This window comes from Helianthus annuus, chromosome 3, assembly GCF_002127325.2.
Source record: "Helianthus annuus cultivar XRQ/B chromosome 3, HanXRQr2.0-SUNRISE, whole genome shotgun sequence".
Taxonomy (NCBI): Eukaryota; Viridiplantae; Streptophyta; class Magnoliopsida; order Asterales; family Asteraceae; genus Helianthus; species Helianthus annuus.
The window spans coordinates 176,269,169-176,281,854 of record NC_035435.2 but is presented as its reverse complement, the minus strand read 5'-3'; the positions used below and the strand labels follow the sequence as shown (position 1 = coordinate 176,281,854).

General features: G+C 32.5%; 2 protein-coding genes and 1 long non-coding RNA gene across 13 annotated transcripts; 1 reads left to right on the top strand and 2 right to left on the bottom strand.

Annotated features, from left to right (window-relative positions):
• Positions 1-3,773: 3,773 nt before the first annotated feature.
• On the bottom strand, positions 3,774-6,039 carry LOC110931120. Of its 2 annotated transcripts, XM_035987821.1 has the most exons (4): positions 5,523-6,039; positions 5,239-5,398; positions 4,940-5,161; positions 3,774-4,815 (listed from the first exon to the last, which is right to left on the bottom strand). In XM_035987821.1, the coding sequence occupies exons 1-3, from the start codon at positions 5,991-5,993 to the stop codon at positions 4,983-4,985; spliced, it is 810 nt and encodes a 269-aa protein (XP_035843714.1). In that variant the 5' UTR covers positions 5,994-6,039; the 3' UTR covers positions 3,774-4,815; positions 4,940-4,982. The 2 variants fall into 2 exon arrangements, with proteins under 2 accessions (XP_035843714.1, XP_022030218.1); XM_022174526.2 differs by lacking the exon at positions 3,774-4,815 and having other exon boundaries at positions 4,841-5,161.
• On the top strand, positions 3,911-4,648 carry LOC110932670 (formin-like protein 20). Its single transcript, XM_022175990.1, has one exon. The coding sequence runs from the start codon at positions 3,911-3,913 to the stop codon at positions 4,646-4,648; it is 738 nt and encodes a 245-aa protein (XP_022031682.1).
• Positions 6,040-7,147: 1,108 nt separating the features above from the next.
• Positions 7,148-10,497, bottom strand: LOC118490293. 10 transcript variants are annotated; one of them, XR_004889015.1, is made up of 7 exons: positions 10,285-10,497; positions 10,100-10,194; positions 9,364-9,686; positions 9,153-9,208; positions 8,208-8,882; positions 7,600-7,695; positions 7,148-7,320 (listed from the first exon to the last, which is right to left on the bottom strand). It is a non-coding gene; the product is annotated as an uncharacterized LOC118490293 (long non-coding RNA). The 10 variants fall into 10 exon arrangements; XR_004889016.1 differs by having other exon boundaries at positions 8,208-8,789; XR_004889014.1 differs by having other exon boundaries at positions 8,208-8,301; positions 8,384-9,686.
• Between the last annotated feature and the right edge of the window lie 2,189 nt (positions 10,498-12,686).

Sequence of the window (12,686 nt, the reverse complement as noted above, 5' to 3'; positions counted from 1 at the left end):
AAGAAGCCATGTAAATTTGTAATTAATGGATGTTACTGATTACATATAAGTCCTTAATATTATTTATATCAATTAGTAGTTTTAAGGATAGTTTAGTAAGTTAACTAATTATATTAAATATAAGGATTAAAACTACAATTTAGTTATGTTTACTTTTTCCAACTAGTTTCACCAATATTTTTTAAAAATAAAATAAATATACTTTATTATTTAAAAATACACCATAAATTAAAATTTTTTTTATCTTTAATATGAGTATAATATTATTATATGTATTTTTTTTTCAAAAATGATAGTTTTAAAAAGTACTAAAATTAGCACTTCAAAGTTGTTGTGCTGATTTTGATTTTGTTGGCTACTTCAGTATTAGTTTCAAGTTTGTTTTGTGCTGATTTTGTATGTACTGATTTCGAAGCTCAGTGTGCTGGTTTCAATAGTGTTTGTGCTAATTTCGAACATGTTTGTGTTAGTTTTGTTTGTTCTAATTAACACATCAACACAATCAACTAAAATTGTTAATTATATTTGTTGGCATAAATTATAAACATGCATGTATAATCAGCACATCAACTTATTAAAAACAAATATATTTTTATAATCAGCACGACCATATATGTGATATCAACACATCCATTTACTCAAAGCTTTCCATATATATAAAATCTAAAGTGCTCGAAAGTAGGGATAATCTAACTAATTTTATGATTGTTATATTAAAGAAACTAAGTTATAACCCTGTGTATTACAGGGTCGAATAAATGAATTTTATATACTAAATAGTAAAACAATATATCTTTAAAAACCCTCTTTTATTGCACGGGTTGAATAAATATAATTTTATATACCAAATAAAAAAAAGTTATAACTTTAAAACCACTTGTTTTACACGAGTTGAATAAATGTAATATTGTTTATTAAATAATAAAATAATACATCTTTAAGAAACCTCCTTTATTACACGGGTTGAATAAATGTAATTTTATATACCAAATAATAAAAAAGTTACATCTTTAAAAATATGTGTATTACACGGGTTGAATAAATGTAATTTCCTTTAGTAAATAATAAAAAGTATATATCCTCAAAAAACCTCATGTATTGTACGAATTGAATAAATTCTAATTTTATATATCAAATAACAAAAAAGTTATATCTTAAAAAACCTCCTCTATTACACGAGTCGAATAAATGTAATTTTGTATAGTAAATAATAAAAAGGGTATATCTATAAAAAACCACGTGTATTAAATGGGTATAATAAATCTAATTTTATATATCAATAATAAAAAAAGTCATATCTTTCAATATACTAATGGATAATACTCGATACGCGATGGATATGGTGATTGTGAAGATGGTTCTTGAAAAGAAGATATGTTATTCAAGAAGCAAATCAACATCTATTTGAGTGATAAAATGTTGGTACCAATTCCGACAAATTGATTTATAAATTATGTAAGATTTCATATATTGATACAAAGTTTGGTTTTCGTGATAAATAATTTGTTTTATTTAAAAATATCCTAAATTAACAATTTAAATTTTAGAATAATATTTTAATAGAAAAATAGAAGAATGGTATTCAAATTTTAAAGTAGGATGAAATTTAATATTAGCTCATTATTCATTTATTTAACTAATATAAGATAAGTTTGGAAGTGAGGCGAGAAAAGCATAAAATAAATGCTTACAATGAATGATAGGTGTTACATATTATTGTTTTATTATATAGTATAGTATAAATATATATTTATATTGATATAAATAGATTATTATATTGTAGTAAAATTTGTTAATAAAGCCTCAATAAATTTAACCATTTATTTAAAACTTGTAAATGTAACGAAGTCTCAATAAATTTAACCATTTATTTAAAACTTGTAAATGTAGAAATGATAAATAATATTAGTTAATTTTATTTCAAGTTTCGTAAAATCTATTTGATACCAAACTAAACAAAACGTTCAAATACTCAATAAATTTAACCATTTATTTAAAACTTGTAAATGTAGAAATGATAAATAATATTAGTTAATTTTATTTCAAGTTTCGTAAAATCTATTTGATACCAAACTAAACAAAACGTTCAAATATATAGTTAATATCAAGAGTAAATTACGATTTTGGCCCTTATGGTGATATCACTTTTACCCTTTTAGCCAAAAAAATGAATCTTTTAACATCTGAGCCCACAACGTCTTTTTTCTAACCTTTTGTCCCCTACCAAAAGGGTTAGAAAAAAAGACGTTGGGGTCCAAAAGGGTTAGAAAAAATACGTTGAGGGTTCAGATGTTAAAAAAAAATCCTTTTTGGGTTAAAAGGGTAAAAGTGATATAACCACAGGGGCCAAAATCGTAAATTACTCTATTATCAAATTAGATAACTAAGTTTGAATTTAAAGTAAATAGATAAATATAAAAGTAATAATATTTAGTAAATAATATTTAGTAGGAAGATTATCTATAATTAATTAGAAGAGATTAAACTAAAATTATAATTATCTCTAAGACATGGCTTAATATGATGACAAGTGTCCTCAAAGTGGTTTCCTTTATTATATGTATAGATTATATATAAATATTAAATGTTGGCAATAACTAAATTATCCTCATTGAGATTTATTAATTTATAACATGTGTCAAACTCTAATTAATTATTAGAGTTTTTATGAAAAATGATGTTTGTATATGATCCTAGGCCTGTAAATATGAGTTGTTACAACTATTTTTCTAAATGTTTGTTATTTAATATATTTATTTTAAATACTATGACCACATATTAGATTGTCATTACTTTATTTCCCTATATATATTTTAATCATTTAATTAAGATTCTAATAACTTTTATTTCTAGAAACCAAATTATTATGGATTTGATTTTCCATGCCTCATCAAGATATATTTTTGAATCGGTTATAAAAAAACATCATAAACAACAGTTGTTATTATTGAAATTTATGACAAAGTTGAACATGCAATTGTATGTTCGTGTGACTTCTAAACTTATGAGAAAGTTGATGATGCAAATTCTCTAATTAATGGATCAAATGCTTTCATATTCATAATCTTGGTAAAACATGGGGTTACAAAATATTTTAGAACACGATACATTTAAGAAAATGTTTACTAATTCTTTTTTTTTATGAAAAAGAGAAAAAAAAACAATATAGTGATATGCACTTGGGGTTTACTAATTCATTTTTATAAAAAAAAAAAAAAGAAAAGAAAAAACAATATATTGATAATGCACTTGAGAAGCTTTTCAGACTAGTTGATGCAACATACATATACACCATAGAAGTTGACTTAGTTGAAACTAGCTAGGGAAACATGCTTAAAACTATTACTCCACATGTTTGTTTAAACTAAAATTCCTTGGGAATCTTGTAGTTGCAAATGGAACAGTAGTTTCAGCGTACGTATGATTTGATAGAAAATGGAAAAGTGCGGCTGAAGTTTGGCAAAACAAATAGAATTTTTTTTTTCTTTTTGCAGTGGGCTTGACTTTTACATATTCTAAACTGAGTGCAACTTCGGTTAAGAAAAAAAGAAAGAAAGAAAGAATTAAAGCTTGTTTTGTGAATATGAATTAATTGTTTCAGATGTCAGCGTGAAGAAACATATATTCTTTCTGATGAACATCCACGGTCACCAATGAGTGTTGCCATAAAACTTGTCCGCCATTCGTCATGAGAGAACAACCTGCAGTAGCAATTGGGATTTGATACCAATCTTAATTCATGTGCTACTACTTATTAGTAGTAGTAGTAGTCGTAGTAAAAAAATGCCAACTTTCAGAATCTGATTCTTTCCCTGTCCCTGAGTGAGTTTTTTTTTTTTTTTATTCTACTCTATATAAACAATGTCTCTCTCTACTACTTTGATTGCAAGCATTGGCCTTTACCAGTACAATGGCAACCCAGCAAGGAGCCCCGTCTCGTCCATGGTTCCGCTTAGCCACTATGGTTCGCCCACCCCCACCCCCACCCCCAACTCAACAGCCTGATCAGGCCCCGCCTCCACCAAGGCCAGCATTTATCCTCCCAGCATTTAGTCAAGCCCCACCACCTGTGCCACGTCCTCCCAATGCTGCAGCGCCGACATCACCCACGACTCGTGTTTCCACCCCAACATCACCGCCCGTGGCTAAAGCCACACCAAAAGCCGCACGTGTTTCCACTCCGCCTACCATCTCTAAGCCTCAATCTCCATTGGTTCTCCCTCCACCACAGCCTAAATATGAGGAGAAGGCCGTGATCACGCAAGAAACAAAAGGTTTGGGCAGTGGTAGGCATGTGGGCTGGGGTTCCCGTAACCCAAAAGATACCACCAATGCCTCGGATTCTGATGATGTGGGAATGAAGATTATAACAATTGCAGGTGAAAACAAAGGAGCCATCATGGACTTGGGCAAAAAGAAAGACAACCCTACACCTTCAAGCGGCGATGAAAACAAGTCAGGAAGCAATTCGGAAGGAAAATCAAACGCAAGGAAGAAGGATCAGAAATTGAAGTCGCCACTGATGAGGGCAATCATGAATAGCAATGTCCAGGGTGTAAACAATTCGATTCTCTTGAATAGCTCCACCAATCATCATGACCCTGGCGTTCATCTTTCTTTCTCGAGAAAGCCCAGCCCAACTCAGTGAGCAAATAAACCATCAACTGCTTGTTGTGTTCCTTTATCATGTCATCATTTAGGTAATGGTATTAGTATTATTGTGAGAGAGTGAATAATATGACCAGTCAGTCAACGGTCTACTTAAAAGGCATGGATTCTGATTCTTTTTAGGTCCAGTCCAGTCCAGTCCAGTCCCTATATATATGATATATGTTCAAGATGAATAACAAACAATAATACTTGATTTATATATCTTTGTGACTAGTCAAACATGCTTCATTATGTATTTATTATTAGTATGAGTAGAATTAAATGATACCTAGAATACAAAAGAATGGATGATCAAGATAATAACTAGTTGTTCAGGGCCATTTTGTGAACTCAAAGACCTTAAGAACGATATCCCAACCGGTTGGGATCTGCCATATAAAAAGGAGAACATTTATGGCGTTCAACGCAATATGAAGGCTTCTAGCAGTTTCATTTCCTTTCTGCATAGGGGGTACTAGTGCAGCAGCTGTGGCCCAGAGCACCGTTATTGCTGTTCCAGTCCACAACATATGGGTTCAGTTAAAACTAACAGGGGATTAAACAAAGACTCACTTTGTTTGAAGTTACCTGCGCCAGCAAATAGATGGGGCCCCGGAAATAGTTTTCCTGTCCTGAGATAAGTGTTGACTCCCCCACCAATGGACTCGAAGACACCAAAGGCCAGCAAAATTGAACCTGCATTGAAGTGTTTGTCCTTGTATTGCCCCTTGATCAACTCTTTCCTCTCCTGCAAATATATGGTGGTAGGTAGGATAATTGGTTTCAATTCAAAAAACAACATTTCAGAGGAGGTGGAGAAGGTGATGGGCTAAAAGAGAGTAATAGTAGTAATATATATATATAGAACCTACCTCAGACAGTTGCTGAATCTTGAGTTGAATTGGGGAGGGGGCAACTTGTGGAGTTCCTTCAGGAGCAGGAACGGCAGTAGCAACAGCAACAGGTTTTTCTTGCTTCTTCAAGTCATTAATCTCATCCTGTAGGGTTCTGACCCGCCTCCATTGCCATCCCAAATAGCCAGCATAGAGTGTGTAAAGGAAGAGACCGCCCATGACAATGGGATGGATCAAGGCGAGTGATCTCCCCTCCAAAATCCCGAATTCACCACCGGCAGCAAGGGCATCTTGTGGGTTTAACAACGTCACTGCTGCTGCCAGAGGGAGAGAAAGGCTTTTGGTGGTGGAAATGAATAGCTGTGAATGTGATGATGATGATTTAGAGCTGGGAATGAATAGCTGAGGCTGTGATGATGATGATGATGATTTAGAGCTGGGAATTACTATTGTAGTAGGGATTTGAAGAAAAGCGAGTGTGGCTGCCATATTCTCTCTCACTCTCTCTGGTGTTTGTTTGTTTTTGAGAGAGTAGAGTAGAATGAGGAGATAAGGAGGAGGAGGTAATGAAAGATGTGAGGATGATAGGGATCATCTTCTGATTGGCTTATCTGGATTACGTTATACACGCATACATACATACATACATACATTCACTTTTTCTTTTTTTCTTTCTTTCTTTCGCTCGCACACACACCTGCTTATGAACGCTCTCCTTCCTTCCTAGAGTATGTGTTACATTTCATGTCACAAATTTCCACTACCAATCATTCATTAACGTAGTATTTAAATTTAATAAATTAAAAATAAAATGTTTGATGGGTTGAAAAGGAAACAGCATGGCCGGCCTTATTGAAGGTGGTGGGGCGGATCACCGGCCAGGGCCCAATATTTCGAAGGGTACTTTATTTTTTAAAAAACTCCTATATGTATATGTAAAAATAAATAAATTAATAGGGTGTACCCATACAAACACCAACATAGGCCCACTTACAAAACTATTTTTATGATTTAGATTAGTTATTAGCTCATTGGCATTAGGTTTAGACCTTTAGTGAGCCCAATACTCAATTTCGTTAAGGCCTAAGAACACGTTTTTTCGAGCTCAAACAGGGTATATGAATTCTCAGGGCCGGCCGAAACAGCCCACCATCTTTTTTAAGTTTTTAAATTTATATAATTTAAATATTTTTTTAATGGATGATGGACAAGCAATACCAGGACACTTTATGATATGAAAGTTAAAAAAAATAAATCATTACACACTTACGGTGTTATTATTTAATAAGAGCATCCACACAACCGACTAAGCTCAAACTCCAAAGTGCCTAATCAGCAATCCCTATCATTTCAAACTCCATTTTTTTCTCCAATAATAAACCATATCAAACCTCCACATAAATACATCACACCCTATTTTTTTACACGAAAGAAAGTAATGGCTAGTCCCCACTCATTCCAAACCATACCTGTCCGGTTGAGCAGACCACCACCTCCAACAAGAAGGTTTGTTTGAGTTGTGGTTTGTTGAGCAAACCTCTCCAACAGACTAGCCATTGAAGATGCTCTCCATGTATTGTTTCTCTCTCTCTCTCTCTCTCTCTATATATATATATATATATATATATATATATATATATATATATATATATATATATATATATACTAGGTTATCACCCGCGAACTTCGCGGGTTAGAAAAGTTAATCTACATTATCAATAAGTGTATAAATAATATAAATACAAAAGTAACACATTACATAGATTACTTGCTATGGCCATCTAGAATTTTTCCTGCTATAGCCATCATTATAGATCTGCAAATTAAAAGACAAACATTAAATAACAACACAAGGTAACAAAGCTCCTAGTGAAAGATATGTTCACAAAAAGTATAAAAAAAAGCAGGTTCACTAATAAGATGTGGATATTTTCCTAATATTCACATGTATGTTCTAATTCAAAAGTGCAAAATCTATATTCAAGTTATTTAATGCCATACCTTTTGTATGACTTTAAGTATACATTCCATGGATTAAAACTCGTGAGGAGCCAATCTAACCAAAAGTAAAACAGGGAAGAAAAACGGGGAATACCGTAGAACTCGTCGGAATTAATTGAAGTCTCGCCGGAATCCCAAACCTTCATACCGTAGACGTTAGTGTCAATGTGACAAATGCATAACTTCAGGGCTGCAAATACATGTTCATAGGGAGATTGTTGACCAAATATATAACAAATCATATCCATCAAACAACAACGAACAAAACAATAACATGATATCGAACTAATGAGATGCAGTTTAAGATCTTGAACCAATTAGATGAGGAAGTAACGAAAACTAAACCTTGTTGGAGCGATTAAGGTGAGCGGCATCAATAATTTGTTCTTTGTTATGCTAATTACAATTTTCAAATAAGGCAAAGCAAATCGATCGGGATGGGTCAGGCGAACCGACCAAAATAGTTGGGATGGTTAGAAGCGGCTCATGCATAACCACATACTCCAAAAGTGCAAAAAAATAACAATAAAGATAAATATAGTTTCAAATTTCAAAATGTGAGCCTATACGTTAAACACGATTTTCAAAACCGAAATCCATGAACCAGGCCGTATAAACCTCAAAATAGTATGTGAACATAGTATGAGCGTGCTTTTTGGTTTCATTTAGAGATGATTTAGGTGCAATTAAGTTTATAGTTACCTCATAAACTTTCCCCAGCTCATTAGGGAAAACAACGATCTTCTTCTACTCTGTCTCATCATCTTTAACGTCCCCTGAGTAAACTTTCTGAATGCTTGCAACATGCAGAATAACAGTTCATGTTGTATTATAAATTCTTTTAAACATTTGACTCAGTATCAGTGTTCTTTAATCACCTGGAAAAGCCGATTTAGGCAAGCAATGTGCTTAAAGTTCTTAAGATGGCCTGATGGAATAAGCTCTTGGAATTACATCATCTCGTGCTATATATTCCATAGTCGTAGAGAGATCTCCACAAAAAGATCCATGACTCTAATCGTTCATGAAAAGAAGGAGGCTTCTGACATTTAAACAAACCTTTATCCAATTGTAAAACAAAACTTTTAATAAACGTAAAACAAAGCTATGATCCAGCTCAATGATCTTCGTGTGATTACCTCGAATACAAAAGCCATGCCACAAACACAGGAACAATAGAAAAACATACCAGACATGCCAGCATTGAGGAAACCAGATATATGATCCAGGATATTTGTTATTGGGACAAACGAATAATTTGATTTGCTAATATGCTCGAGTGCTCTACATTCATCAAAACCTCAATTCGCTGATAACCAAAATCCAATGCGCAATATACACGTATCGCATATGCAAGGGTCTTCATTGTTAAGAATACTAAAAAATGAGATAATATTTAACTCAATAACTTTTAAACACTGTGAAAAAAGATGTTTTCATCATCTCTGGTCAAATTTGCCCAATCAATGATCTGATTTGTTCAAATACTCAGACCCATTGCTCAATTGATGGTTAGTTTTGTTAAACTAAATTTTCAATCAATGGTTTAATTTGTTCGAAATGCTAAAACTGTAGTTGATCCTCAAAACTTCAATATATTTCAAAAGAGGTCGTTCTTAATTAAGGATAAGTATAATGAATGCTTACCTGTAGCATCAATTCTGCCTTCCTTGTATGCATCTCCATGCATGTAATATACATGGCTGCATATTAAAACGACCACCGGTATCGGTTTTTACCATAGTAGAATGTTGACAACAATGCAGAGACGTGCTTGTGATATACTTTAAACATGTTCGATTCACTGGTTCTTTATGTAATTTTAATTAGAAAATAAAAGGAATACCAGACATCATACCAAATCTTGTTGGCAACCAGAAAACATTTCCCTTCAAAGAGATCATTTCTTGTAATTACCGGTACGTCACACTTTGGTGGCGTAATCATTTTCCCAAGAACTTCTTCATTCAATGTTTCTGGAACCTGCATGCATTCAGAAAAACAAAATAATCAAATTTATTTGACTCGACCCGTTTTTACATGCCTTACATACAATAATCAAATAATCCTTAAACTATCTTTTCAACATAATTTGGCTCCAATTCCTTCAACAGATGCAAGTTACAGCTCCTTTTTGTTTCTTCATCTAAGCTCTCTAAGTACCCATACATTAAGTAGCACCTGCCATAACAAAAATTAACTATCAAGTCAAAATATCTTCCATTTTTAAATTGTTATTCATATTAACCAAATCCAAAGCACAAGTTAAAAGCACATAATGTGTAGAAGCAAGCGAGCCGTGGCTGACAGAGCAATGTTCTGGTGAACCGTCTAAGCCTTGTTTTCAAACGGTTCAGGTCATGTATCATGTTCTTCAAATCAATTCTTACCGAATCAGATTAGCAAATCTAATTCTCTTATTCCAACCCTAAGTCATTAACCCTAACTTAACAAATAACACATTTTTTCTGAAATCTTATCTAAAAAAATAATAATCAGAAACCTAAACTAACAATAAATAACTTATCCACACATTAACACAAACAAATCAAACGTCTTAACAAAAAAATGAGAAGATAAAAAAGAATACAAACCAAAAGGCTTAGAATGATGTTGTACAAACTTGATTTGTGGAATTCTCTTCATCGCTTGTGCTGCTCCCGTATCCAATGTGTACCAATACAAAACCCTATAAATAAAATATAATAACAATTTTGAAAAGGGTTTCGAAGAGGTGAAAACCAAAAGAACTATTACAAAAGCATCATCCAAAACTAACATAATCGAGTGATATGAATCCCCTTCGTCTCCGACCATTGCTCACATCGTCGTTTCTCCAACCTAAACACCACCATCATTGTCTTCCATACTTCGATCAAAAAGAAACAAAGTTTGTGAGGATTGCGATGAAGCGGTGGAGGATAGAGTATAAGATTGCAAAGAAAAGAGAAGCAGATGAAGAGCACAGATTTAGGGTTTGTGAAAATTTGGAACTGGGTGAAGGAAGAAAGCGTTAAAATAATATATAAAGGATCCGAATCCATCATACAACCCGAACTACAAAATGGATCCCTTGGCGGATCCCGCGTCCAAATAGAGAAAGGAACAATGAGATAGCTTCCCACCTAAATGTTTGACCATAACATGCCATGTCAGCCTATAGCTCCACCATAACATGCCACGTGGCGCAAATTCTTTTCATTTATTAATATATATAGATTAGTCCGTTCGAGATTCTCTCCATGTATTCTCTCTCTCTCTCAATATATTCTCTCGTATAACAAAAAAAAATTCGAACCGAGACAAAAACCGACGTTTCGGTTTTCAGATTTTTAATAACCGAAACTTTCGGTTCGGTTTTCGGATAATCATCTTCAATAACCGAAAATAACCGAACTGAACCGATAAATTTTAATAGTATACCAAATCTATATATTTTTATGTTTAAGTGTTTACCCATACTACTAAGAATTATTAATTTTATTCTTGTTTGTTAAATATTTATAATAAGAAAATTATCATGTTTATTTATCATTAAAATTATCTATTGTTTACAAGAACTAACAAAGTTTAATATAAAAGTTAAATGGTTTTCAAAGTATTATAAAAGAAAACGTCTTAACAAAAAATTTAGAGAAACATTAAAATAGATTAAAAGGTTAGGTTAATGTGAATAATAATAAATTAAAAGACTAAGTATATTAACTTAAATGTAAACATTTAAGAAAGATTCTTAAACTTTGAATTATACTTTTAAGTTTTGACTCTTACATAATTTGTTTCAAAAACCGAAAAACCGAACCGAACCGTTGCTAAAACCGAAATAATTGAAACCGAAAAAACCGAAACCGAACGGTTTTTAAAAACCAAAAACCGGACTTTTGGTTACGGTTTTGGTTTTACCCAAAAACCGAACCGGACCGAACCGTGCACACCCCTAACATTCATATACATGAGATTTGTCGGGTTTACAAAAGTATGGCCATGGGAACCTTTAACTCAAAGCTCAAGCCAAAAAGGAAGACTTACTATTAATTCATATTATAAACATGGGGAAAGTTACTGTACAAATAAAGTTAACGTACTAAACGTACGAATAGCATGAAAAAGCAAAAAGCACACGGTGGTATTTTTTGTAATTATCTGCTTGTAGAGTAATTATCAAAATTACTTGTAGAGTAATTTTGTAAAATGTTCTTGTAGAGTAATTTTGATCTTGTAGGGTAATTATCAAAATTACACTACCTCCCCCCTCCCAAAAAAAAAAAATCTACCCCCACCTAAACTAAAAGCTAAAACTAAACCATAAAGCTATACCCCATAACTAAATGCTAACAAAATTACTCTACATGATCATTTTACAAAATTACTCTACAAGATCAAAATTACTCTACAGGATCATTTTACAAAATTACTCTACAATATCAAAATTACTCTACAGGATCATTTGTAGAGTAATTTTGAATTGTATGTTGTTTGATAATCTTGAAGGGTAATTTTGATTCACTTGTAAAGTAATTTTGATGCAGAGTAATTTTGATACACTTGTAGAGTAATTTTGATAATTACCCTACAAGAACAAAATTACTCTAAAAGATCAAAATTACTCTACAGGATCATTTGTAGAGTAAGTTTGATAGTTTCTGATTATTACAAAAATGCCACCGCGTTTTTTTGTCTTTTCCTTCAGTTCGTACGTTTTGTACGTTAACTTTATTTGTATTTGATCTTTTACCTATAAACATGAAATACTTGTCTAGAGATGGCAAAAATACCCGAGCCCGACGGGTATACCCGAAATCCGACACAAATGGGACGGGTATACCCGATACCCAACGGGTATTGGGCCGGGTATGGGATTAGTTTTAAAAATTTTCTCGGGTATGGGTCGGTTATGGGATTAGGTGATACCCGACCCGATTACCCGAAACCACATACCCGTTTACCCGAACTATATACCCGATTTTTTTAAAATTTTATTTTCCATTATCCCTTGTCCATTAGTGATTTATTTTAGTGCGATTATAATGTGAAAAAATAACTTTTCTTTTGTATATGCATTTGATAATAATATTTATATTTTGTATGTTGTGAACTATATACACGTAAGTTTATAAGTTTTATAAAATTATTATTAATTTATGATAAAACTTATATGTATGTAATGTAAATTTTTAATTT

Excerpts from the sequence above, each read along its gene's own strand:
- LOC110931120 (XM_035987821.1), bottom strand. The coding sequence starts at position 5,993 with ATGGCAGCCACACTCGCTTTTCTTCAAATCCCTACTACAATAGTAATT. Across the intron at positions 5,399-5,522 it reads AGATTCAGCAACTGTCTGAG|GAGAGGAAAGAGTTGATCAA; the intron begins GTAGGTTCTATA and ends ATATATTTGCAG. Across the intron at positions 5,162-5,238 it reads CCATCTATTTGCTGGCGCAG|CAATAACGGTGCTCTGGGCC; the intron begins GTAACTTCAAAC and ends GGACTGGAACAG.
- LOC110932670 (XM_022175990.1), top strand. The coding sequence starts at position 3,911 with ATGGCAACCCAGCAAGGAGCCCCGTCTCGTCCATGGTTCCGCTTAGCC.